General features: G+C 45.6%; 3 protein-coding genes across 9 annotated transcripts in view; 1 reads left to right on the plus strand and 2 right to left on the minus strand.

Moving 5' to 3' along the window:
* Positions 1-3,003, minus strand: part of St3gal3 (ST3 beta-galactoside alpha-2,3-sialyltransferase 3) — a 248,703-nt gene extending 245,700 nt beyond the window's left edge. For all 5 annotated transcript variants that reach the window (XM_063236294.1, XM_063236292.1, XM_063236293.1 and 2 more), the window contains exon 1: positions 2,858-3,003. The gene's annotated coding sequence lies outside the window, so the exon portion shown is untranslated. The remainder of the gene's footprint in view (positions 1-2,857) is intronic.
* Positions 2,195-11,093, plus strand: LOC134473040 (uncharacterized). 2 transcript variants are annotated; one of them, XM_063236295.1, is made up of 2 exons: positions 2,195-3,589; positions 6,099-11,093. In XM_063236295.1, the coding sequence occupies exon 1, from the start codon at positions 2,670-2,672 to the stop codon at positions 3,573-3,575; it is 906 nt and encodes a 301-aa protein (XP_063092365.1). In that variant the 5' UTR covers positions 2,195-2,669; the 3' UTR covers positions 3,576-3,589; positions 6,099-11,093. The 2 variants fall into 2 exon arrangements, with proteins under 2 accessions (XP_063092365.1, XP_063092366.1); XM_063236296.1 differs by having other exon boundaries at positions 2,195-3,253.
* Positions 5,620-27,138, minus strand: part of LOC100721657 (lysine-specific demethylase 4A-like) — a 42,473-nt gene continuing 20,954 nt past the window's right edge. Inside the window, exons 9-19 of one of the 2 annotated variants that reach the window (XM_063236288.1) lie at positions 21,793-21,913; positions 16,788-16,969; positions 14,701-14,905; positions 14,206-14,282; positions 13,470-13,525; positions 11,797-11,905; positions 11,304-11,489; positions 7,916-8,086; positions 6,827-6,946; positions 6,452-6,544; positions 5,620-6,329 (exon numbers count right to left, since the gene is read on the minus strand). In XM_063236288.1, the coding sequence (XP_063092358.1) occupies positions 6,887-6,946; positions 7,916-8,086; positions 11,304-11,489; positions 11,797-11,905; positions 13,470-13,525; positions 14,206-14,282; positions 14,701-14,905; positions 16,788-16,969; positions 21,793-21,913 (1,167 nt within the window). In that variant the 3' untranslated portion in view covers positions 5,620-6,329; positions 6,452-6,544; positions 6,827-6,886. Of the gene's footprint in view, positions 6,330-6,451; positions 6,545-6,826; positions 8,087-11,303; positions 11,490-11,796; positions 11,906-13,469; positions 13,526-14,205; positions 14,283-14,700; positions 14,906-16,787; positions 16,970-21,792; positions 21,914-27,138 lie in introns of both variants that reach the window. The other variant, XM_063236289.1, reaches the window with a different exon arrangement.

Below are 27,138 nucleotides of genomic sequence, written 5' to 3' on the forward strand. Positions count from 1 at the left end.
ATCATGATTCACATCTGGAGAAAGCTTCAGTCCTATGTCGTGACTGAAAGTTAAGACAAAAAGACTACAGAGTTATAGTCATTTTAAGGAGAGCACTAATTACGTGGGAAGAAAAGCACAGAAACAATTCACAGAAGTTTCCTACAAACAGCCCTAAACATATGTAAGAATAATTCAAGAGGGTCACTTAAGGTAGAAAAAGCCAAGATAAGTACAAACAGTAAAGCACAAAGAGCAAGCAGTTCAAATAATCAGGAAAGAACAGTAAAATCTGAAGGTGTGGCCAATAAAAACATTTGCCCATACTTTCATGCCAGCTGTTCTATGGCTAGTTCAACATACCCAGAACCACTAAAAGTCTTGGCAGAAGTGACGCACCTGGAAGAGATGGCAGCACACCTGGCAAGTGGGAGGAAAGAAAACAATCCTGCAAGAGAGGAGTGTTCTGGGTCAACTCCCGGAAGTTTTATCAATGGCCCAAAGCAGTGTGATGACATCAGGAATGGAGAGAAAAGTGGATGTAGGATCAACACGTCCTGGCAAGCAACTGCACACAGGAATTAAAAAGCAAAGTAAAAAGGAACCCGAGGTGCCAGTCTGTGATGGCTGAGAACTATTATCCCAAATATCTGAGGCTAATCAGAAAATGACAGTGGCAAAGTATTGTTGAGTCTCTTTCCTGATGCTTAGTTCTGTCTTCACTTGAAGAGTATCAGTTAACGTTAACTATGTTCTCTCCTGGGGCAAAGGTACCTCGGCTTGATCCTATCCACTCACTCACTTTCTGTACGACCTCATCTCCCACTTTCTTCCGAAAGAATCCCTGGAACCAGCCAGGTACATTTCAAGTTCCCCCTGCTACCTTTACCATCCACACTTTCTATCAGCTCATTTATCTTCTTCCAGACAGGCCAGACACACTCTTGGGCCCCAACTCAAGCTTTAGCTCCCCTGTGAAGCCTTCCTCAAATGGATAAGTTTCCCTTTTTCTTGATTTCTATAGTTCTTACTGTACTAGAATTCTAGAGACCATATCATTACCATTATCACATTTTCATATGTGTCCTTTATGCTCTCTACTCTATTACAGGCCCAGCAGAATAAATTTCATATCTTAAATGTCTTTCAGTTCCCTTCCACAACACTTTGCACAAAATATGCACTCAACAGACACTTGAGGGAGCTAGGCATGGTGCCACACATCTGCTATCCCAGCACTCAGGAGGCTGAGGCAGGAGGACTGCTATGAGTTCAAGGCCAGTCTGGGTCACATAGTGAGTTCAATGCCAGCCTGAACTACATAGTGAGACCCTCTCTCAAAACAAATAAAAATAGACACTTGGTTAAGCAAGGCAATCTAGACTCACGTGAGTCTTGTTCCATAACCACTGTTCTGTTAAGCCACAGTTAGACATTAAGTCTTAAGAAATTCACCACTTAATTCAAACTATACTTGAGTTATTAGTGTTGTGGGTTGCCATAACTAACGCCATCTTGTGCCCTATATTTGACAGAGAAGAATGGAAAAATTATTCAGGGTACAAGTCCCATGAGAAAAGCAGAATGAGCTGCATTCACAAGAGAAAAATTAACCTGCTCAACAAAGAAGCAGGACACAGGTGTCAATTAAAAATTAATGTAATATTCTAGCTAAATTGTTTCCAACAGGATTTTTTTTGTTTCAAAAGCCCTGTAACCTTTTAGTTCGGTGCCATTCGTTTGGACTCTAAAACAGGGCTCCAGCTGAGCACAGCTAATACAATTCCAAATTTATCAATTTGGCTGCTTAGATTCCTACACCACTAACGAACCCACTTCAATTAGTACTTCAAGAGATTATTTGAAGCTACCATTGGGTCACCAACTTCTGTAACAGCTTTCTTTCAATTCCCTCACTGCTGACTTAAAGGCATATCAAACAGTTCAGTGATCATCATTCCAAAGTGATTCTGACTTAGAAACAATCTAAATTGTCATGAAGACTTACTTTCAGTAACTTAGTGTTTCTTTTATCCTTCATGTCCAACATTATAGAACTCAAAATACTGAAATTGGGCTGAGCGTGTATCTCAGTGGGAGAGTGCTTGCCACGTTATGTTTGAGGTCCTGGTTTTGATCCCATCTCTCTCTCTCTCTCTCTCTCTCTCTCTCTCTCACACACACACACACACAAAGAAGTGTCGTGTCACAGAACAATCTGTAAATATTCTTTATTTCCTGAGACAACAGCTGACTTCATTGATCCCTCCCTCCTATGTGACAAAAACAAAAAACAGAATGAGAAAAACGGGTACCGGTGTAAAAAAGGAATTCAACATACTAAACACGCAGTCTCCTAACCAAACGCAATCTCTTCCCGAACATGTTTACTCTTGCAAACCAGATCGCCGAGAAGACAATGAGAAGAAAGCTCCAGATAGAAAGGAAGAGTACTTGGCAATCAAACTGCCCCCTGTCGCCTCTGAAGACCTAGCTCCTGACAGAGCAGTAAGCAATGACAGCCGCTAAGCTCGCAAGGCTGACTCCCTAAACTTGTCCGTCTTCCCACAGCAATGCCCGAAGGACTGCGTCCTTCCTCTGCGCCAAGGGTCGCGGCGCCGCGAGATCCCGCAAGCGGGCAAGCTCGGACTGCTTGGCCCCCGCCTGGCCGGCCTTGCTCCTAGGCCTAGATGCCCCACACCACGAGGTCGTGCAAAACCCAGGCCGACCCCTGGGCCACGCCGCCAGGTCGCTCTCGGCACAGGAGCGCGGGCTCGGCGTCGGTCCATCCCCAGACCCGGCCTGGGGGAGGGGCGAGGCGACAAGCCCTCATCCGCGATCCCAGTCGCGCCCATAAGCGCACGGGACAAGTGCTTACCGCAGCCGAGAGGCAGGCCGGGGAGAGGCAGCGCCCAGCCCCAAGCGAGGGAGGAAGGCGCAGGCAGCGGCCACAGCCGCGGGGAACCCCGGCTGGCGCCCACGAAGCGCTGGACTGTATGGGCGCCGCCATAGTGGGGACGCAGCGGCGGGCGGAGCGTGCGACTGCGACCCGGGACGATGGGACCACCAATCCGGCTCTCCGCCTCGGAGCCCTCGTCGGGGGTCGGGCCTCGGCCGCCAATAGGCGTGCGGGGGCCGGACGGGCCGCTGGGGTAGCCAATGTGGGCTGCGCCGCAGTTAGGGCGGGCATGGAGGCGGACGGCCCAAAAAGGCGCTGGAGCCCGGAGCTCTCCGCCTGGCCTCCTCCGGGCGCGCCGAGGATGTGCCGCAAGAGGTACAAGTGCTGCTCCTTCACCCAGCTCCCGTCCCCTCGGCCCAGGAAGCTTCCCGCCGATTGCAAAGCAGGAAGGGCGCTCAGGCCTTCCCGAGGACCCAGCGTCTTCGCGAGCTCCTTGTCGAAACTTGGGGCACAGAAATGTAGATTGGCCACGGTGATTCCCCGCCGGTATACGCCCCTCCTAGTCCTCAAGGCGGGAGAGCCAACCGGGCCGCTGAGGCCCAGGGCTCCGGATTTCCGGACTTTTAACGTGTCTGCGCAGTCCCGCGGGGTACGAGGGTATGGGCATCCAGGCCGCCGGCGTCTGTCACCAACTTAGAACCTCGATACTCGGTGGGTGCACTAGTTAACCCTGCTCAACTGCTTAATTTTGCAATTCCAGAGTCCTCTTCTCTCTCCTACTCTGCTTCCCTCATTCCAGCAACTGAGTCCTGGTGATACACTGATACAATTTAAGGATGGATTTCTGCCACTTTTGGATACCAACCCTAAGACCTCACCCTATTAGAGGAAGGCTGTTAACCTTGGCAAACATATTTTGGGGGGAACTCGCCTAAGATGCGGCCTTTGTTTGGGCCTGACTGTACTGGCAGCGAGAGGGAACCACAGGACAAGGATGACCGTGTGACTCAGTAATAGAGCAGCAGGCTTGTAGGATGTTCAGGTCCTGTACCCAGTCCCGACAGCGTTTTGTGAGTTGGAAAGCCCTATCACTCACCTCTTTGAGCTTGGGTCTCCTAAAGGACATTACACTGCCACAAGTTAAAATTGCAACCTTTTTAGAAAAATGGCTGGCTTAAAAGTCTCTGCCGCACAGCGGGAGAGTCACAGCGGCACAAACCTGTAATCCCAGCGCTCCGGAGGCTAAGGCAGGAGTACAGCAGTTCAAGGCAAGACCACTCTTAATTACACAGCGATACCTCGTCAAAAAATAAAATGTCTCAGTTGGGATTCGATCAGGCAGCCTGCCCTGTAGGTTCTAAAGCAAGGCTGTAGGCTATAATAAGGCCAGTGGAGAGGCCTGGGACCCAGTCATCAAACCAGTAAGTCCTGGCCTTGCCCGACCTCACCAGAAGCCCCCAAATCCCACATAAGTGTCAACTTTCTTTTCTTGGCCCAAGTAGTGTTAAAAACAGCATATCTGAAATCTTTTGCTCCTCCATTCCCCTCAGTTTGTACCAAGTGGCAACCACCTCCCAAAGCCCAGGAACACAAAGTACTGAGTGAGCTGACCCAAGCCTCTTCTAATCCTGCAGCCACTGCTCCTCTCTATCCCAAAGCACCCCTACACTCAACTACTCAGCCCTCAGAGACCCAATAGGCAGGCTTCTTAAGGAACCACAGGTAGCTCAGCAAGCAGCTTTAGGACATCACTGGGGGATAAGTTGCTTGGTCTTCAAGCACTAACACTTTCTTTCCTTTCAATTAGTTCCATAATGTGTGTGGAAGCTCGCATAGACATAGCTCAGTAAAGATAAATCAGATAGAATGGAAGTGAGAGTTCAATGTTGAGATGACTCAGAGTGGTTTGGTCCTTCCCATTACCTTCTCTTGGCCATCTATAAAACCGGGGAAGCAAAAAGGTGATCCTAGCCAGAAGGGCCCTTCTTTCATAACTCACCATACTTTGTCTCTTTCTAGGCCTGACTGATTCTTAAGATACATAGTAGCCCTCTCCAGAGCCTATGACTCTGGATACACCCCTGCCTGACCCTGGGCCCTGTGGGCTCCTTGGGGCAGACACAACCAATCGTCTGCTCAACATACTTTATTGCTAAGGACAAGGTGATGCACCAGTTTTCAAAATAATTTGGTTTATAGCGTTCATACGTAACAAAAAAAGGGGAATTATAAATTTGTTTCTTGTATACATAGGGAATAATTGTGACCCCCCTCCAATCCCGGGCCCAGGCAAACAAATTTGTGAGGAGCAAAAACCTGTTTAACCCCCTCAGTATTGCTCCCTTATCCCACCCCCCCACCCTGAAATCAAGCCCCTCCCACCCACCCCCCAGACCAAGGGCATACCTATAATTGCCCTTGGCCTCCAGTGGCCCCAGTTCATCCTAACCCTCCCTGCCCTTGCATGATTGCAATTTTCTTTTAACAGATTCACCCACCAGACTCTGCCTGCTTCCATCATTAAAGTCCTCCCTTGAGGGTATTCCCCACCCACACCCTCTAATACTGTGCCACTGAAGCTCTGTCCCCTAGAATGTTGTGGGTAACATGACCATGTTACCCCTATGTTCTCCTTCAAAGGAGGACAAAGAGATGGCATCAACTCCTTAGCATCTCAATACTGCAGCTCTGCCAGCATTCTCTTGGGGCCATTCCAGGCCTAGACAGATGTCACATCCACCTCCAGCCAACTCCCAGGGGCCTTTACTCAGCTTAGCCGAGAACAGAATTTCACATTTTGTTTGCCCTGCATAGGCAAGGAAGAAAGTAAAGGCCAGGGGCTTGCAGAAGCTGATCCAGACCACACACACACGCCCACACACACGCACACACTCGAGCACACACACACATATAAATACAAAAGGAATCGGGAAAGTACCAGCACCTCTGCCTAGAGGGTGGTGATTAATTGGTAGGAAACGAAGTCCTAGGCCAGGAGCAGGGCAATCTGCCCAACTGGCACAGTTGACTCCTTTTGGAACCTGGGTCAGTACAGCCACAGCATTCCAGTGCTCAGCCTCTCAGCTGAGAGATCAGCAGCTGCTGCCACATGTCCCAAAATGGCTTGTCCTTTCACTAGGGCAGAATGTGAAGAGGGCGGATTAAGAAGGTGATGGGGTCGAAGATTTCATTCCTTTTCTTTTTACAACTTCACTTTTAGAGACTTCAGAGTTCTGTGTGTCTGCTGTGCTGTGGAACACCAGAGCGCTCTCGCCTCCATGGCTGGGAACCTGCTGGACGCTGGAAGCACCTACTCCATGATGGCCCGGTACAGTGCAGGCTCTATATAATCTTCCCGGTATCTAGAGTTGATGACCCGCTGCCGTTTCTTTTCTTGCTTCACCTCTTTTTCCGTGAAAATCTCATTGAAGCGCATGTCTGAGGCCACTGACTGCAGAAGAACAGGGAAACCAAATAACTTTATAGCCAACTCTCCCAAGGGAGAAAAAGTGACATGCCCCAGCTCTGTTCCCTCCTGCTCCTGGGATCCAATGGCACACAAAACACACTCACCAGTCTAGACTTGACTCTTTTGGGAAGCTCTTCATCCAGTGTATACACATCATCTCTCTTAACCACAAGCTGTGAGCCATCCTCAAACTCCACCTGCCAGTGACACAAAGACCTTTGGGCTAGGGTACCTTGGAGTTTCCCTTGTCTACCCCATGAAAATAGCAGTTTTCTTCATCCAAAGGAAATCACTACAGCACTGAAGTAATAAGGACTGCCACTTCCGCACACTAGGAAACTAGATGTAGGACAGAGCTAGCTCTACAAAGTTTATTACCAACCTATAGTAGTTCTTTGAAAAGCAGAGAATCACCTGACCCAAGAGACAACACTGAATGAATTGACTATCACGCACTCCTAACAGGAACCTTTGACTACCTGGTACATTTGGATGGGGTGAGAAGCCACAAATTTAGCTCCATAGACTTGGCCATCTGTTCATCTCACTTGGACCACTTCTCCTTCAGCAGGAGGACCCAACTGGAGACAGTCCTGGCTCTGAAGAAAGAAAAAAGGACAATGAAAGGTCCACTTCAGCACAATGGTAACTGACATCTACTCAGGGAAAAATAAGTTATAGATTATGCTTCCGCTTTGACATTCCTATAGACTACTTACTCTGGGCTGAAAGGTTATTTGCAAATCAGAGTCTACCCTGTATCTCTTATCTTGATTCTAGGTGACAAAATGAACAGGCATAATGAATTTAGCAAACTCAGTAAGCATAGGAGCTAAGTGCCAAAATCAGTGATCTTCACATCCACTCACCTGTTTTCTACAACTCTTCATAAAGAAATGCTAGAAATTTACTCAGAATTTAAGAACGGTGTTTTTAAAACACAGGCAAGTTACAAAAAGTAGTTACCTACGATGGGTCATGGCACAATACATTAGAACCTTTACTCCTAGAAAAGGATACTTTAAAATGACTGTTCAACTATATCCCAGCTTAAGGTGTGGTGCACAATCAGTGATGGTTGAATGAAATGACAGGCCTGGAAGAAGATGGCCTAGCGAGGTTCCCACCAGTTTTTCCTTAGCCCCAAAGCCCTCAACTGTAAATAGCAAAGAGCAGATTCTACATCTGCTAAGATGGCATGGTAGAAAAAATAGCTGGATAGTTCTGTAAAAGTCATACATCTTTTGGAACAGCAAAACGTGCACAATTTGATACTAAAGAATGGGCTTTTTCCACTCTATTAGGTGCCTTCAGGATAGTCTGGCCAAAACATGTGTAGTTTAGAGAACTGGAGAAAATACTGATTCCCATGAAATTTTAGGGGGAGCACAGTAACCCATTAGCACAGTTTTCCTTGCAAGGAAAAACCAGTATAAATGTCTTTTAGGGAAAATTAAAGAACTCACAGGACCTATTAATAAAGGCAAGCATACCCACAGGCAGTCTACCAACTAGGCCTAGAAACTCCTAAGTCCCAAACTGCCAGAGAAGCTGCTTGCAGACATTACCACTATGTCCTCAGGATACAGATTGTCACTGAAGGAGCCATCATCAAAATTGACTTCATAGAAGGTCTCAGTGGTGAGCCTGACCACTTCACACTGGTAGAAGCGCCCATTCTTATGTTTGCTAATGACCTTCTGGCCAGCAGTAATACTCTGCAAGGCCCCTTTGGCACGCTGAAAGAAACAGAGGCTTGGGTTATTTACACATTGTACTCATGGGTCTGGCAAACAAGAACCAAAATCAATGCATTCCCCTTTATCCAAAGAAGATAAGCGTCAGAATAAAAAGCTAACAAGGAGAGAAGAAACAGGAGCTGAATCATTTCTTTCCACATACCCACATCCCAGCCAGTGTCATATTCGCCTACATAAATTTCACTTCCCCTGAGCTTCTAACCCGGAACTGGTCCTTCTGCATAAATATACCCTGTGACTTCCCTGGACCCAACCAAATCGTACCCACAATGTACATGGCTTACTCTTACCTATCAGAGTCTCAGAGTAGACTCATGGGACCAGAGGCCTTGGCCCCAAGCATTGCTACACTCTAAGCTGAGCACTAGCCCTACCCTCAGGGACAGGACACAGAGACTGAAGTTTGATGAATGTTCTCAGCTATCTGCAACAACCTACTTCCCATTATAAGGGCCCTGCTATCTATGGTGCCCTCAATTCAGATTACTCCTTATGAACTCCTTGATGCAATGGTATCAGAAACTATGTATTAGGCTCACGGCCAAACACTTCCAATAACCTGCCCAAGTACTCTACTCCAGCCACAGTTCTCAATATACACGCTACGTAGATCCCAGCCCAGGGCCTTTGTACTGCTATTCTACCTGAGATGCCTTCCCCAGTTATTTGCTCCCTGGTCTCCTCACATCTCAAGATTCATCACTGACAAAATTACTCACTGTCCACTCCTCTACCCTCTTTATCCACCACAGTTCTGTCTAATACACTGTGTACTACTAGCTTCCTGTGTGTATCTTTCAGCTATAGCATATGCACCTCACATATACTCTATGAGGGCAAGGACTTTCTTCTCTTTTCCACTAGTCAACTTCTAACATCTAGAACTGCTTGTCACATAGCAGGTGCTTAAAAAAATACTTAAAACAATAAATCAGTCAAAGAAATATTCAGCAATACCCCAGTTACCTCTCAGCATCAGCAGTCTACAGCTACCAAACGAAGTATATCAACTACTGATAATCATGAAACAATCCTGTTCCATTGCCAAATGAATTTATCTGCCAGAGGTGGGCCTTGATCATAACTTAGACCTTTATTCCTCCAAAGCTTTGTTTTCACACTGAACATTTCTCCATTTCCCTAAGGTACTACCCATATGTCTGACAACCACCTCTTATGATCATAAAATGGTTTCATGAAAAAGGAAAATCCAGGCAACTATTGAGGTCTGTTCTGTGATCTCAACAGCAGAGTGCAAAACTCTCTCCTCTAGACTGGCTCCTAACACATTCTTCCTTGATTATCGTGCTCACCACAATGGGGAAAGTCTCTTCTATTAGCCTGTTACTCAATGGTGGAGCCTCCTCCCACCTTGTGTGGCTGCTGACTGCAACCCGAGGGCTTCCTAGTTTGGAGTACTCAGAGAGCAGCATACCTCAAAGGTTTGCCTACGTATTCCGATTTCAAAACTTACTCTCTCTTAGGCTAAATTATTTCACTGCCTCAATTTCTGATTTCTGAATCACTCTTAGAGCCATTACCAGAATCACAATTTAAAAATATAGTTCAACTGGGCATGGAGGCACACACCTGTAATTCCAACACTTTGGAGGCTGATGCAGGAGTATCTCAAGTTCAAATCCAGCTGGAGAACATAACAGTACCTCCTCTCAAAATAAAAAGGGCTGGGGATGTAGCTCATTACAAAGGCCCTGGGTTTAATCCCTAGTATACCCCAGTACCACCACCATCAAAAGAAGGAAATACAAAAGGAAAATACATAAAAAGGAAATTTTAAAAATTTTAAACACAAGCTGGATGTGGTGGTGGTACACCCATGTTACTGCAATACTTGTGAGGCTGAGGCATACGACTGCCATGACTTCAAACCAGACTGGCCTATTAACTGAGGTCCAGGCCAGCCTAAACTTAGTAGTGAAACCCTGTCTCAGAAATTGCAAGCCAGGTATGGTGTCACATACGTATAATCCTAACTACACAGAGGACTGAGGCAGGAATTTTTAAGTTCAAGGCCAACCTAAACAATCCCAGATTCTATGTGAAAATTTTAAACTGGACTAGGGATATAGCTCAGTGGCCGAGTATTGCCTAGCAGGCTGAAGGCCTTGGGCTCAATCCCTGATACCACATGCATGTGCACACACAAACACATACTTTAAAATCTTTTGTTTGTGTGTGTGTGTGTGTGTGCGCGCGCGCGCGTGCATGCGCAGGGAGGACCGGGGATTAAACTCACAACGTCACGCTTGCCAGGTAGGCACTAACACTGCTGAACTAAACCCTGGCCCTATGCTTTAAAACCTTAACACCAAAGAAAGTCGTCCAACAGAAGAGTAGTAAAGTGCAGCACAATCTTCATTATTTAGTGCTGCTTTCCTCTCAGTTCCGATCCCCTGCTACGGTTCTAGAACCAGTCTTGTATGTGCATTTTTTAAGCTTTGATCTTGTGCTTCTGAAGCCAAGCCTTTTCTGCTTACAATTTCTTATTAAGAACCACTTCAAATGCCAGCTTCGACCCAGACTCTTTCCTAACTCTACTACCTCACATTCCATGTATCTCCCTATACTTCATCAAAGAACTACATAAACCCCTAGTGAGTATCAGTTAATGGCAAACTGTCAGTTCTCTCCAGTAGTTCTCATATTTACAAAGCTTCTACTATGTCCCTGACACCAGATGAAATAAAAAGGACATCCAGGGTAATAAAATACGGATCCTCAGCCAGGCATGGTGGTACACACCTGTAATCCCAGCAATCTGGGAGGCTGAGGCAAGAGCATCACAAGTTTTGAGCCCAGCCTGGGCAACTTAGCAAGAGCCTGTGTTAAAATAAGAAATAGGCTGGGAAACAGCTCAGTGCAAGGCCCCAGGTTCAATCTCTAGTATTGCTCAAAAGAAAGATATGGGCCCTCCCCTCAAAGAGTTTATCCTGGTGGACAAGCAAGCAAATAAAGATAATCCAAAGGAATCACGCAGAAGCAGTTTGGTGCCACTACATTATGAAATCCAAAGCAGGAGTAGAGACAGTTGAGGTCTTCTCTTAATGACTTACTCATTAGGATCTCCACCAAGCATACTACTTGAGGAAATATGTGCTGGCATGAAAAATGGATAGCACAGAGAAAGAGAGTCTTCACTTTGTCAAAAGGATTCCAGAATGGCACCCTCCCTTACCTCCAAACTGGGAATCCTATGCCGAAAGCAGGTAATAAAGACAACAAAAGGCCAGTCATCTGGCTGCATCATCACTCCAGCAGCCTGGGCACAGCTCACGTGGAAGGCAGTTGGGCACCGACCATGGGAACACTGCACACAGCAGCCAGCGTTTCTTTTCCTCCGCTTCTTACAGAAGACACATTTCTACACACAGTAGCAGAAAACCAATGAATGATTCCAGGAAAGACATTCCAGCCTTTTTTATTGATCGACTCCCCAAATGCACTGAGCCAGGTTAAAAAGAGCCAACCCTCCCCTAAAACATGAGGGTATACAGCCTATTCTAATCTCACAACTGATCATGGGTCTCCTTAGTAAGTAATCTGACTTGAGTGAGAACCAGAAAGTGAACAAAACTAGGGCCAAGCAGATATACACTGTCCCCCTCTACTCGGAGACCTAAAAACAAGGTAATTAGGAAGCATCCACAAACCCATCTCTTCTTACTTACCAGTTTGAAGCGGGGCAAGGGGATTTTGCTCACATCCACTGGACTTCTCTCTGCAATGTTGACAAATCTTGCTTCCAGAATTGCCACAGCACATGAAACATGGACCCACCTGCCAAAAGGGTCTCAGTCACCTCTGTCTTCCTTTCTAGGATAGACCTCCAACAGCACTGGCTCCCACACCCACAATGACCAATGACTTCCTCCACAAAGTTCCCAAAGCCCAGGAAGGTGAGAGCCAGAAATATCACACCGCACTGTCCCAGGTTAAGGTAGGATCACACTTCTTACACTGCTCCCTCAAAACTGTAGCAAAATAAGTCGGACCAGAACCTGACTGTGGTGGGTTTCAGAGGTGAGAATAAACTCAAGTGTCACAGGGTTCTCTTCCCAGAGGACCCAGGCACTTCTGGAAAATAGCTTCACCATACCAAGTTTGCCGGTGTTGTGGAACCCCTAGTCTCTGCTCAGAACTCTTTCCCAGGCTGAAACAATCTCTTTTCTGCTCTCTTTATCTAAGGCGGATTCAGACGTTAAGATCTGTCCCAAGTCGCACTTTCCATGAGAGGTCTGCCCAACAGACATCCACAGAGGATTAAATTAAGTTCTGGGCATTTTGAGATGACATGCACCAAGATAAAAACTAAGCTGGTAAAAGTTCTTAATATCAGGGGAGGGGTATGGAACAGTGCTAAAGCATATATCTAACATGTACAAGGCCCTGAGTTCAAACATCAGACCTGCAAAAAATAAAGAAAAATCAGGACACATGAAGGCCTACAGATAACACTGATGCTACATGGAAGCGGTCAGCCGTATTGATGGGGCTGTCATGCCCTGTGCGGTTAGAACAGGGATTAAAAGGACCAGTGAAAGGCTTCAACAGAGAAATCCTCACCTCCAAGAAGGAAGACTGTGACCAGCCCTATCTTGCAACTGGGAGGAACACAGTAACTTCAAGTAATGGCAGCCAAGTGCCTTCAAATGAGTGTAAATGACAGCAGAAGGGCCATCTATCAGAAAGAGCATGCCAAGCATGAGGCAGGACACTCATTCACTGCATGCCGCTGCCTGTATGCACAACCCTATAAAAAGTTTCCCGGTATTCATGGGGGAAAAACCTCAGCAACTTACATTTCTGCCTCAGGAGTAAATAAAACAGGACACAAAAAACAAAGATGCAACTATATAAAAGTGAGCAACCCAATGGCTGAGAAGCCCAGAATCTTCTGTAGATTTATAGGTGGCATGGCTGATCTCTCAAGTGTCTCATTTTCTTGCTGCAGGACTCCTATTATCTCTAAACATTAGGTCTGGGCTAGGGAGTTTCCTCTGTAGCAAAGTCCTCACTACCCAATGCCCATGGCCACCTCCAGCCCACAAAGGCCTTGCACCACCATCTCAGGTGTCCATACCCTTCTCTGAGTCCATTCTCAGCTCCTCCCAAGAGAGGATGTTACTAAAGGAAAGTAGAAGTGGAAAGATCCAGGACTGCTTGGCTCCCCTCAGCAATCCACTATTAAAATTAGTTCCAAAAATGCTGTCCCTACTCCACACAATGCACTTCCCAAACCCTCACCAGGTGCTCAGGAAAAAGAGTCATGGCCCCACACTGTTGCTATACTCTGCGTCAGAGTTGAGCAGGGGCATTCCAAGAAATGGGTCTGAAAACTCACCTATCATCATTTGCTCTCTGCAGGGCCCCTCCTCGTAAGGAGCATAAACAACAGTCCTGTCCAAAAAAAAAAGGGGGGGGGGGCGGGGAGCAGTTACCATCAAGTCAATAACACCGTATCTAATCTCCATTAATTTCTTGTGGACAGCTCTGACCTCAACCTAAGAAAGCAATATAATGACAGGCAGGGCTTCAAAATATAAGCCTTATAAAGCAGAGACGCCCCTATAGGATACAGAGACCACTGGGGCCAAAGTGCATCAAGTATCTGCTTAAAATAATCCTCTTTGTTGTTATTGTTCCTAACAACAGTAAGTCAAGTTACAAAAGCTGCTCTGTGTATAAAGTGGAAGATTTATGGAGCCTTGACTGTTTCCTAGGCAGGTTATTGCCAGGCTCTGGGGGTGACGATCAAGAGATATCTGCAAAATCAACTATCTGAGCCCAATACTGAGGCTCCAACCCCATGGTTAACTCTTCAGTGGTGTTACAGACAATCACCTTGGTCTTGGCTCAGTGAAATGAACAAAGCTTCCAGGTCTATTCATGCCCTGCTGCAAATGGGCAGAAACTACTCTTCAGTGATGTTAGACTTATTCTCACATTACTGACATCACTAGTACTGGGCCCTATGTAGATTGCTGGGCACATCAAGTCTAGCCTAAAACAGCCTGATCCTGACCCTGAACGTATTCGAAGTCTCATGGAGATCACAGAAAGAGTGTGGCAATACTTACTTCCTCTAGGGCATTGGCTGAACACCGAGAACACATCCAGTCTTCAGAAGCCATTGCAGGGGGTACACCGTAGCAACCTAAAAGAGACACCAAGAAGAGCAAATTAAACCCAGAGGTCAGAACAGGATATGCCTATGCGTGTCTTTCCTCCCAACGATAATAAAACTTACCAAAGCCCTGAAGTCTAGATCAGAGTCCCCAGGGCTCAATCACAAAAAAAGACAGGAGCTGCAGATTCATTAGTAACTGCAATACCAAGTGTATAGCAGAGTCTAATCTACTGTGGATTATCTCTAACTGTGCAATGGAAGAATTGACTGGTAAAACTACCGATGCTTCGAGTCATGCAGAAACTCATCACCAACAACAAACTCCCCAAGGACTTATAAGCAGCCTGTGCACTTAAAGAAAGGAAAGGTCAGCAGGCAGCAAGGACATTCAGTGAGCAGACCCTGTTCCTGAAATAAGATAAAGAAAAAGGTAAGAAGCACTCACTAGCATGAACACGGACACTGCATTTCTTGCAGGAAACTAGCATGCTGGTACCATCTTCCTCAAGATAAGGAGTAGACAGGTTAATGTCTGTACTGCAGCCAGTTGAGGTGAAACACATTTCTGGAATCAATGGCTTAGTCCTCTGCTTTTGGGAGGCTAATTCCGAAGCATTTCCGCAGTTCTGGCTAAGGCCTCCAAATTCGACCTAAGGGAAGAAGAAAAAGTGCACACCAGTGAGCCCACGCCTGTGCTCTTAGCTTTCCACCTGCTCCATCAGCAGAAAGCTGAGTCTCTTACTCATATGACCATGGCTACAACTCCCAAGTGTATAACCATTATCCCAGAGCTACTAATTGAAGTTACCTCTAATGACTCAAATTCAATTTCTCACAGCAGCATCAAACAAAGGCCCCTGGGGGACAACTGGGAAGAGGGAGCGAGGTAAGAGACAACTGGGATTTCAGTCTTCCTACTCCAAATGGTAATAAAATGCAGAGATGCTGCCAGTGGAGCAGCCACTGTGGGCTCCCCTATGTGCTGCACCACATGGTGGCCTCACTCAGGGACAGCACCCAGAACAGGTGCAGCTAATGGGCCAGCACTGATTGCCTCTGAGACTCTGTGTCAGCAAGTCACCAGGACTGCAGCACTGTCACCTGGCTGGGATCCACCTGTGGTTTTTGGCTGAGGGGCCCCTCCAGAAGAACATCAAATCCACATACCTCCCTCGGCAAATGATATTGACTACAAATACCAGCTGGCTTTACCACTGGATGGCAACATTATTCCTATTCCAAGGAGGGAGAGCCCAAAAACATGTTAACCTCTAAGGCTACGCCATTCGTGAAACTCTATATAGGTAGCACATGCTAACTAACTTCACTACTGGGGTGCCAGTCATTCATGAAACTACACCCCACTTAATCTGTTGGAAGTAACAACCAGAACAGACACTTTCCTCACTGACAACGGCATATACAGTTCTTTGGTATTGTTTTTCTGTCAATAGAAAGAATTTGTGAGTTACTAACAAAAAAAGTATTGGTCTGAGGTTCCATCCTTCAGCACGTATGAAACTGGGGCCTTGCCAGACTCACAGCGGCCATGCTGCTTTAATCTCCAGAGTGTGATAGCTTGCTTACTTCCAAGTCCCAGCAGAGCCTGAGCTGGTCACCTGGCACCTAACTGATCTACTAGAGAAGCCCTTAGTGTCCCAGATTGGGAAGGGCACATCTGAGTTCAGCAACCGTGCTTCTCTACCTGTCGCTGAAAGGTTCTTACCCTAGTATAAATTACTATACAATTATGGCGGTGGTCCACCGTGACGGAAGGCCAAAGTGGGAACGCTTACCACTTCCTGCTTCTTCTTCAGCCCTGATTGCACCTCCCCTTGCTGTTTGCACACAAAAAAAATTCCAATCGGTTCCTCACATGTCATCTTTATCCATCCCGTGCACCACTTCGGATCAGCAATCATATAGCTCTCATAACTCTGTGCTTCTCTGTATCCAGTCGAGGCAGACAGCCCAACCACCACGGGTTCTGTGCTCTTTTCCACGTCCTCAACTCAATAAACCTGTTCATTTTATACTTTTTGCTTCTCAATTGCGCCAGAATACTCCAATCCAGGCCTCTACTTCCACCTTACCCTAGTTATTTCTGGCCACCAGCAACATCCACAACGGAATGGGTATAAAGAAGCCAACATGACAAGATCTAGCTTTTCACCCAGAGTGTGTGAGAGTGTGCTTAAATAACTACGGTCCTCTACACTGACTGGTCAATCCTACACTGCCTGGCAGGGACAACATCCGACTAGGATGCTAGGAAAAACAGAGAGCCCTGAAAAGTCAAGATTGTGACTAGCACTGGTGCCCAAAACAGCCTGAGCCACATGGTCTCCAGACCATTTTCAAGTGAAAATCTCTAACTCAGGGTCATCTGCCTGAAGACTGAGCAACTTCCATCAGGCAGAGAACACCAGGAAAACACGTACTTCACCTAAGGGTACCAGTGACAAATTACATACCCACAATCAAATCTAGTGACTGCTGGTCCTGGGTCAAGGCAGGATAAAGTGAACCTACCTGATGATACGTCTGGAAGATCATACAGACAGCACAGTGAGGGGGCTGCTGGGCCAAGCTCTCATTGAATTCCTTTTCAGCCTCAAAGTTTGGGGGTCGGTTCTGCCACAGTTGGCTCAGGAGCTTGGCCCAGGCCTCTGTCTCCTCAGCCTCCTCCTCGGGGGTCAATTGCTCAGAGGTCTCTAGGAGAAGAAACAAGAATGTAACACAATACCAAGCACACCATATGTGGTTCTGCCTTGAGAGCAGGAGCACTCAGCCAGGAATCCTGGTCCACACCAGATCCTAGGAGCGATAAAGGCTACAGGTAGAAGTGACGGTCTGATAAGACTCCTTCAACACTGGAATGTTGTTGTGGGGAGACCTGCCTTACTCCTCACTCTGTGGAGACTGACTCATGGTCTCTACTGTTCCTCTTACATGGGAACTCCGCCTGCTCCGCCCCCCTCGCAGCTGCCACATTCAACCCTCTGCCTCCTCCGAAGGCAGCAAGATGAAGCACTCTCTTGGCAGAAACCATCAAAAATGTTAGCATGGCTAGGCGTGGTAGTACACACCTGTAAAAGCACTTGGGAGGCTGAGTTAGCCTGGGCTACAAAGTGAATTAAGGCCAGCCTGAACGCGTAGTGAAACCCTATTTCAAAAACAAAACATAAAAATGCAAAAAGAAAAAAAAAAAAAAAGGTCAGCATATTAAACCTTTGCTTTTTATGGATTTTCTTCAGTTGCACTGAAGGGAAATGGGAAAGAAAATAACAGCGAATTAGCAAAGCTTAAAAGTTGTTAAACCAGGGTCTTCCATCAGGAGCTGCCAAGTGCTCCCTCTGGAAAAGCCTGTAGGACACCTGCCTCTTTAAAGCAGTGCACCCCAGTCCCTCCAGCCTATATCTCAGAGGAGGGCGGAGTCACATGGCCACAGTGAATCCTTGTTTCCAGCCATAACATGCAGGAACCAAAATCTATCCCACTCAGGGCACCAACAATTTTTTTACATTTTTAAACAGTTGGGGAAAACAAAAATGTGATGGCCTCAGAAATCACTAAGGGTCATAAAGCCCAAAACATTAACTCTCTGTTCCTTCACAGACTCCTGGTCATTATGACAGACACAGCCCTTGGCTTTACTAGCTTAGAGGGGACACACTTAGCAGATGTCACAGGGACCGGGGAAGAACTAAGCAAACTGCTGAAAGGAAAATCACCACACTGGTTCACAAAACAAAATGTAAGTAAAAAAAGGTGCACAGCCTACCAAGTCCCAGTGCACTCAAGGTAAAGGAGTAAGACAGACCCAGAATAACTGTAAAAGTCTACAGTGAGTGTGGGATCTTTGGTACAAGCACAGGTAACTATCAAAATAAAATGTAGGCCAGGTTTGGTGGTACACATCTGTAACTACAGTACTCAGTTTTTAGTTGAGGCAGAAGGATCATTGCAGGGTCATTACAGGGTTTGTAGCCCAGCCTGGGCTACAAAGTGAACTCAAGGCCAGACTGAACTGCATAGTGAGACCCTGTCTCAAAAAGACAAATAAAGGAATAATAATAAAAAATAAAATGTTGTCTCAGGAGGCTGAGACAGGAATATGCTGCAAGTTCAAGGCCAGCCTAGACTACATAATGAGACCTTGTCTTAAAAAATAAATAAATAAAATAAAAAGAAACACGCAACTAATGTCACAGTGCTTCTCCAGGTGCTCCTATGTATGGGGGAGTAGCATTTAGAAACCACTTCCTTGTCAGATGTGGCCAAAGCATGCAACACAGGACAGGAAACTCTATATCCACCCTACCACAAGTATCTCAAGAATCACTGCTTGTGGCACAGTCCCTTGTCATAATAACCACTCCAATGATCTCATTTCTTCCTAGACAAAAACACTTTCCAATTGGCCCTTGAGGATTTTGCCAAACAGTCCAAGGAACACTCAAATGGACAGATTTGTCCTAAGTGCTCATATTTGTTCATTTCTGTCAACTTGGGCTTAGCACAGACAAATCGTTTTCTGCCCTGCCTAGACAGTCATGTTTAATCTAAGGCGATGTGGCAGCTGCCATTGTGCGTGGCTTCAGTGAAAGTCATTGTAGCATAAGGAGGCCAACACAGACCAGTAAAATCAATCCCAAAAAACCCATTACTGAGATCCAGTTCATGGTGCCCAAAACCCAAGCAGAGATTTGTTTCTTTACCTTGGGCCATACAAGAGTCACTGAGCTAGGACAGAACAAACAGAAACAGGCTCATAATCAACTAAAAACTTAACGCACTGACAATACATTCTACTCATATAGTGAAAAGTGGACAGAATCATTTCCACATGTGAATACTGGATGATGTGAAGCAAAACACGCACTAACAATAACTCTGTATGCAGAACTTCACAAAGCCGTGCAGTTAAGCCACGTACAGCTCACTGCAAGCGCTGGCTCAAGTGAAAATATTGTTCTGTTGGGGGGGACCAAGCTCTGCACTCAAAAGCCTAAAGAAACCTAACTTCAAAATACAATGTGTAGGGGCTGGGGATTTAGCTCAGCAGCATAAGCGCCTGCCTTACAAGCAGGCGGTCATGAGTTCGATCCCTGGTACCGATAAAAAAAAAAAAAAAAATACAATGTGTATGGTGGTACACACCTGTAATCCCAGCACTTGGGAAGCTGAGGCACTAAGATCACCCAAGTTGAAGGACTACAAAGTGAGTTCAAAGCCAGCTTAAATTACAGAGCGAGTCCCTGTATCAAAAAGATGAAAAAAATAAAAACAATGTGTGAGCCTGGCTTAGCTATAATCCCATCACTCAGGACAAGCAGAAGAACACATTTGAGGCCAGCCTGTCCAGCCAGTCTCAAAAATCCCAAAGAACCAGGCGTGGTGGTACACTCCTGTAATCCCAGCACTCGGGAGGCTGAGACAGGAGAATTGTTGCGAATTCGAGACCAGCCTGGGCTACAAGGTGAGCCCAAGGCCAGCCTGAACCAATGTCTCACAGACAAAATAAACAAAGAGCAACTATTCTGGATTCCTCCTGTCTCTCAGGAGCTATTCCTATTCCCCACTGCTTTTCTCCAATAAATTTCCCTACTCTCTTTCTCTCTCTCTATATATATATACTGGAGCTACTGCTTTTTAGGTATGACAACATCCTGTTTACTTGACAGTCCTCCTTAAGAGATTACTACTAGTGTATCAAAGTGAAGTAATCTGACAACTACAACTAACTTGCTTTTTCTTATTCAGGCTGGCCTCAAACTCATGGCAATCCTCTTGTCTCATCCTCCCAACTGCTGGGGTTACAGACATGGACCATCATACCCAGCTACAGCAAATGTTCAAAGGATGTATAAAGAAAGTATTGAAAGCCAAGTAGACAGTAAGACAGACTTACAGTGACAGTGTTCCTGTAATTGACAAATACATACAGACACAGCAAACAGTGTCTCCAAACACTTCAACTAGCCAAATCTGAGCATTCTTGTCACAAATTCAGAGGTTATATTACAATCTGAATTACATCCTTTTATTATTTTTATTTATTTTGTTGCTTTTTTTAAGACAGTTTTGCTATGTGCTTCAGACTGGTCTAAACTCCTGCCTCCTGAATGGTTATATAGGCATGTACCACAACAGCTAGCTCAATTACATTATGTCAAAAAGACATACATGGAAAAACACACACATGGACATAATTTACATATGTCTAGAAAAACCAGGGATGGAGGATACGTGTACAGGTAACTTTTTGGGATTTTCAAATTTTCTACAATCTGTGTTACATCAAAGCATTAAAGGGAAAGGTTCATGCAACGAAGCTGAAGCTCCAGCTAGACTAGGGTACAAACTCAGGGGACTTTCCAACTACAAACCAGGGAGTCCATCAACATGCTCTTACTGATGACTCTCACAGATCCATAGTCGTTTGTGTGCGTGTGTGCATGTATCAACATCTGGCACTGCAGACCTTCACACTGATATGTATTCCTTTGCTTATTTAAAAATAATGTTTGTTGTTGTTTTAATTTTGAGACAGGAGCTCACCAGTTGCCCAGGCTGGGCTTAAACTTGTAATCCACCTGCTTCAGCCTCCCAGAGTGCTAAGATTCCAGACTGGCCTTAGAAACTCCTGCCTCAGCCTCCTGAGTGCTAGAATTATAGGCATGTGTATCATGCCTAGCTCAATTTCTTTATTTCAAAAAGACAGAACACCCAGCACAAATTCAGGTAGCTTTCTCCATACAACATTCCCTTCTGTTATTTCTACCAAAGCCATCCTATTCAGATCACCGTATCTCAAACACACCATTATGAAAGCCCATGGTCTTTTCAAAGCATCCTCCAAGGAGCCAGCACTAGGGGTGATCTTTCAAATGTCAATCTGCTTTTCTACTTCTCTACTTAAAATACTTCAATGGCTCCCGAGTCCTGTGAAAAATGTCTCCACTCGAAGCACCATGGTCATGACCCATGACACAACCTTTTTCCACTCCTCCTACCTCAGTCAGTCCCTAATCGTGTCCTTGAATTCTAGCAAACGAGCAGAGGACAGTTCATCTGCACAGATACACACTCCTGTTTCTATTCACCATGGTGACTCATGGTGCCCCTCTGCCTACACTGGCATTTCTTCTTTCTTTAGTTTGCCCGTAAGTTGTATCACTCCCCTGTGAGGACTCTGACGCCACTATCATACCTTAGTTTTGCACCTACAAATTCAACATGGTCTTGACATGGTTGACAGAACTTGTTATCCTGAAAAGTCAGTCTTGTGCCTCAAGAAAGGAAAGAACCTGCATGCAGTCATCCTGCAGCAGGTATTTTCTATGATACTTAAGCTAATAATGAAATCTGATGAGCAAATGAGATATAAAAGGAAATCCTTCCTCTATGTGGAGTATCTAGAAGAACAGCCACGCCACAAGGCCGCTCTTACCCATCTGTTTGGCCTTGTTATGTCCTATAAGCCCCAGATGGTGCCTGCTTTCCTCCTTATGGAGAGGAGACCCCCACTTACCATCGTCACTGATGCACTCCTGCAACACAAGCGGATGATGCCTCGGGAGCTTGCTTAAGGGCTGACGGCGACCCTTGGACTTCTTATTCTCCTCCAGGGAAAACATGTATTCATCTGCAACCTGGGCAAAGCAGAGGACATCAACGTGAATTCAACTTGGCATACAGGGAAGGTCAGTGTTACAGAAAAAAACACAGGGAGAGACAGAAGCACAGAGAAAGAAAACCAAACACAAAAACACCTGTCTTCACAAAAGCCATATGACAGTACCATGCAAACTAGTCTAGTCTACACCAGGCTAACTTAAAATTTTTAAGGCAAAACCTGTACCTAAGTGTGGGTTCTGGAACAGCCTTAAACAAATACACCAAAAATAAACCTAAACCAGTTCCAGCTCTAAAGGAAAGACACAGATCTTCGCTGGTTGCCATGAGACACTTTGAGAGCCCCCAAAGAGCCCAGCTGTCCCTTACTTAGACCAGACAGTAACAACTGAAACAATGTGGCAGGCAGCAGGGCCATCCAGGGGCAATATACAGACATCCACAAGGGTGGGGGTACCTCAACTGTTTCAAGAAAAACAGACCAGTTTCTCTCTCCTTACACAGAGATCAGCTCTCAGGGATCTCGTTTATTCCTCAGTGAATCATGGCAAGATATCAAGCAGGAGAGTATTATCTAAAACTCTGGCCTACCTGCAATGTAGGCTGACTTAACACTGCATTTATGTAACACCACAGCAAATACAATTAGGTTTAAGCCATATAGGATTGCTCAGTGATACTACATAAGAATTTCTTTTTAATCAACATACTTAAAACTCAGTTATACTGACATTAGGAGACACAGCGTTGGTAAAACTCATTAAGTGAGGAAATAAGGCCTGGAGGGAGGCCACTTTGCAGTGGTGACAAACATTAATGCCTCAGAGTGCTACACACAAGGATGGCACTGCAGTGTTATTTCAGAGAAGGTTCCTAGGCCCAAAGACTCTCCTATGTGACTGAACCATACCCCAGGGCTTTAGGACCCCACTAGGGATTTCAAGACAATAAAAACTGCGCTAAGCCATTCACAGACTCAACAGAGCCTGTACATGGCATATATATACTTTACCCGAAAAATTAAAAATAGACTTTACCAACAGGTTTCTGTGCTCACTTGCCAGTCCATTCAACCAATGTCTACTGAGCACCTATGGTAAACAAAGGCCTGCTGGGAAAAGGCAGGCATTCAGAAATGACTGATACACTGACAGGATGTGATCTGGGTTCACAGAAGCCACATGACGCAACAAGAATGTAGGAACAAGATGAAGTGAAGCTTTAGGAATCTGCTACTACTGCTGGCCACGAAGACTTTCAGCTCTCGGTGAGACTTGCAGTATTATGTACTGTCTAAAGTGCCAGCTTGTAGCTCAACAGCACAGCACTTGCCTAACATACAGGAGATGCTGGGTTTGATCCCCACGATGGCAAAAAAACAAACAAAAAATGTGCATCAGGGAGGTCCCCCAGGAGCTTCTCCTGGAATAAACAGAAAAGGATCTGGGCACCGCACCCATCCAACCAGAAGATCTTTGCTCTTCATTTCTATTCTTCAAATGAGTAAGGCTTCATTTAAAGGGTTCTTTGGCTAGAACACACTAGAAACCCTTATTTGTCAATGGTTTTTGTTTTGGGGGGTTTTTGGTGATGTTGGAGATTGAATTCAGGGCCCCACATGTGGGAAACAACCCCAGTGACTCCGACTTTCGTTAGTGGGAGACTTGTTTCTTTTTTTTTTTTTATTTTTTGATCGGTACCGGGGATCGAACTCATGACCGCCTACTTGCAAGGCAGGTGCTTAGGCCATTGAGCTAAATCCCCAACCCCCGAGACTTATTTCTTTATACTGATATGAAGAAAGCAGGCTATGGTATTTTCTTCTCTCTTCAACTGGCTCTAAACATTGCAAATAAGGCTAGCCAGGTACTGGTACGTAATCTCTAAAGCCAACAGTCAGTCTCCTGTTTCCTCGCATAGTGCTCTGTAAAAGATATGATGATAGAGCCAATCAGCTGCAGGAATGTCAACTGGGTATGAGCCTCAAGGTAAAGAGGCTATGACTCCCCAGAGCATGAGAGTTTACATATCAAAAACTAAAGCCATAGCCTTCCACAACAATTTAGTTGCTACCTTAGATTATGTGAATTGATCCTTCTGCATATCTTAATCCCTGCAATTTACAGAGATGCCTTTCTCCTACCTGGCTGGCCAGCTCAAGTTACTCACCTAATCCCTGTCATGCTCACTGTCACTCACCCCTGAGCCACCCCCCTTCTTCACAAGATAATAAATTCTGGGAGAGGTCTAGGATCAAGGCCTTTGTCCCCATGTCCTCATGAGGACTGGACCTAGGACTCCTTGGTTGCCCTTAACTTGGAACATGTCCTGGTGACTTTACTCTTGCCGTGGGTTGCACTGGTGGCGTTAGATTAAAATTAACTTGCTGGGATTCCAATGACGTCTCAATGGGATTACAAATACAACCTTTTGGACTGTAAAACTAGAAAGAAGATTACAGTACTTACGATGACTAAACTCAATATTTGGGATTATAATACTACACATGCCAGACACACGCTCTACACTGAGCTACATCTCCAGCTGTTTGGTCTAGGCTAGTCTTGAACCAGTCCCAAACCACCTGCCCCACCTTTGCAAGTAGCTTGGACATGTTTCTATCAAATTTCTTTGATGGTGTTAACATGTGAATGAATTTAGAAGCATATAACCCAACCTACACAAGCCAGTAAAGCACATTTACATATTTACACTTGCTGGCTGGCTTTCTTTTGTTAACTGAGACAATGGCTCCTGTTAATGTCCTGAACTTAGGAACCCAAGAATTGTAAAGTGATAAATATGTGTTGTCTGAAGCCTTAAGTTTGTGGTAACTTGTTACAGCAGCAATAGACAACTAATGCAGGATGGGAGAGTACACAGAACATTTTCTAGATCCAGGTATTAAAAGAGATCAAGAACAGCACACTGCAGCTTGGGGAAAGGACCCTAGGCCTTCACACATTATCTGCTTGTTCAAACTGCCTCCCATCTACCCAGCATATGGACCCAGGGCACTGAGTATAGTCCCCTCAAAGCACACTGATGGATGAGAGATAATCTCTAACTTCAAGGAGCATGCAGTCCAGCCAGAGAGAAACCAGGTGTCCCAGTGTGAAGCCAGGTGCTCTGACCTCCACCATCCTGCTGCCTCTGACTCAGATGGTTAGATCTATTCCATATTTCTTCTGCAATGACATCTTCTTTCCCCCTAGAATGTGCTCCAAACTCTAAATTCCCTCAGTATGTAACAGGATGTGCTGGTTCAAATCCTTGTTCAAGTACCTAACTATGTGAGCCTGAGTCACTATGACAACACCACAGTAAGCAGGGCTCAGGAGCCTGCCCCCATAGCTCCTTGTGCAGATAGGATCAGGGAGGTGTAAGATATTTCAGGGCCAGCTCTGAGGGAAAGCTGGAGCTCAAAGCTCCAGTATTCTCTGTTCCTTCTTGCAACATCTGGTACCCAGAGTCAAGGTCTATGTCCCTGATGCTTTTTTCTCTAGCCTTGTTTTAGAAACTTAATTCTCCAAAGTAGCTCAAACTATCAAAATCTTCAGCAGCAGCAGTAGCTCACTCTACAGATGAAAACCCTACAGCTCTAATGCTTTAGCAGTGTATCACCAGGATTTTCTCACCCAAACTGCAATTGACCACACTGCCTTAAAAAAGGCCCTTGCCACAGACAATGGCCCTCACAGCACATAGCCCCAGTTACAGTTTGGGGATCCTACAGTGATAGGAAGAGGAATGCACACACAAGGGTGCTCTAAGGGGCCCAGCTGCTTTTAAATAAAGACAAACTATCAGATCTCACCACGGATGGAACAAAGTTGTTCCACTTCTGACCCCATGCCTGTTAGTCTCCCATTCTACATTCCAGTCCGGAGCTTAGTATCTTAATAAAACAAACCTGGCCTTCCAGACACAGTTCACAATTACAGAGTGCTCACGGGCTAAGCCTGGAGGATCATGCTGATGTCAAGAAAGGAGAATGGGGCTGGGGATTTAGCTCAGCGGCATAAGCGCCTGCCTTACAAGCAGGCAGTTGTGAGTTCGATCCCTGGTACCGATGAAAAGAAAAAAGACCAAAAAAAAAAAAAAAAAAAAAAAGAAAGGAGAATGAAGACAGTACAGAGTCTGGCTTCTACAGTCTCTCTCCTTCACAAGCCTACAAACACTTCCACTATACACATCTACACCTAAAAGTAAAATACTGCAGGTTCTTGAAAGAGAAATGTAACCAGACAGACAACAGTAAAGAAGCCTAGTGTGGCTTCTGCCAAGGACTGAGTCACACAGAGGTATCTGATTATCAGGAGACCATCAGAGTCAATCCCTGTGTCTCTTCCCACCATAAAACTAAACATATTCTGGTGAAGGTCACACAAGGGCATAAAACACTGCCACTGATTGGCACACCAAAAAATAGGCTAACTAAAATAATCCATTGTTTATCATGCGTATTCTACCACATTTTTAAAAATACCCAAGTGAAGATGGAACTCAGGGGAAAAGGACTTTCCTAGCATGTGCAAGGCCCTGGGATCAGTCCCCAGAATCACCAATAACAAACCAAAAAAAGCCCTTTCTGTGGTTCTCCCCTCTTGTCCTATCCCTCTGGGATTCTACTCCCTTTTCACTACCTCCTTAGAGATCCACGATCCAATCCCACTATCTTCAGTTCTCCACTTGGCACATGTGTCCTTTCAAACAAGGTCTCACTGGCCATAACCCCCACCATCTTAATCATTTTCCTCCCCAGAAAATACTGCCCACACCACTCTCTCTTCATTCACGCAATGTCTGGCTGCTGCTTCTCACTCTCATCTGAACCATCTGCCTCCATTAATCCTGTGGACACAGTTCCACAACCAACGCACGTGCTCTTCCACACACACCTTCAGGTTCCTTCTGAGAATCAAGTCCACATACGGCGGCCTGCCTACCTCACAGGTCAAGAACCAAACCTTCTTACTGACCAGCACACAAAGCCCTTCACAGTCACATTCTACCTTTTTTTCTTTGGTACTAATAATTAAACCCAGGTTCTCTTGCATTGTAGGCAAGCACTCTACTGACCGATACCTCCAACCTTTCCAACCTTTCCTGGTTTGAGACAGGGTCCTACTTGTGATCCTCCCACTTCAGCCTTCTGAGTAGCTGGGATCAGAGACATGCAGTAGCACTGTGGTCCACTTCATTCAGTTCTCTTCCAACCTCCACCCTTTACAGATCCCAG

The sequence above is a fragment of the Cavia porcellus genome, unplaced genomic scaffold, assembly GCF_034190915.1.
Source record: "Cavia porcellus strain 051 isolate PalLab524CR breed Dunkin Hartley unplaced genomic scaffold, mCavPor4.1 scaffold_25, whole genome shotgun sequence".
Classification (NCBI taxonomy): domain Eukaryota; kingdom Metazoa; phylum Chordata; class Mammalia; order Rodentia; family Caviidae; genus Cavia; species Cavia porcellus.

Bases quoted from the DNA above. Each gene is read 5' to 3' on its own strand.
- LOC134473040 (XM_063236295.1), top strand. From the start codon at position 2,670: ATGCCCCACACCACGAGGTCGTGCAAAACCCAGGCCGACCCCTGGGCC.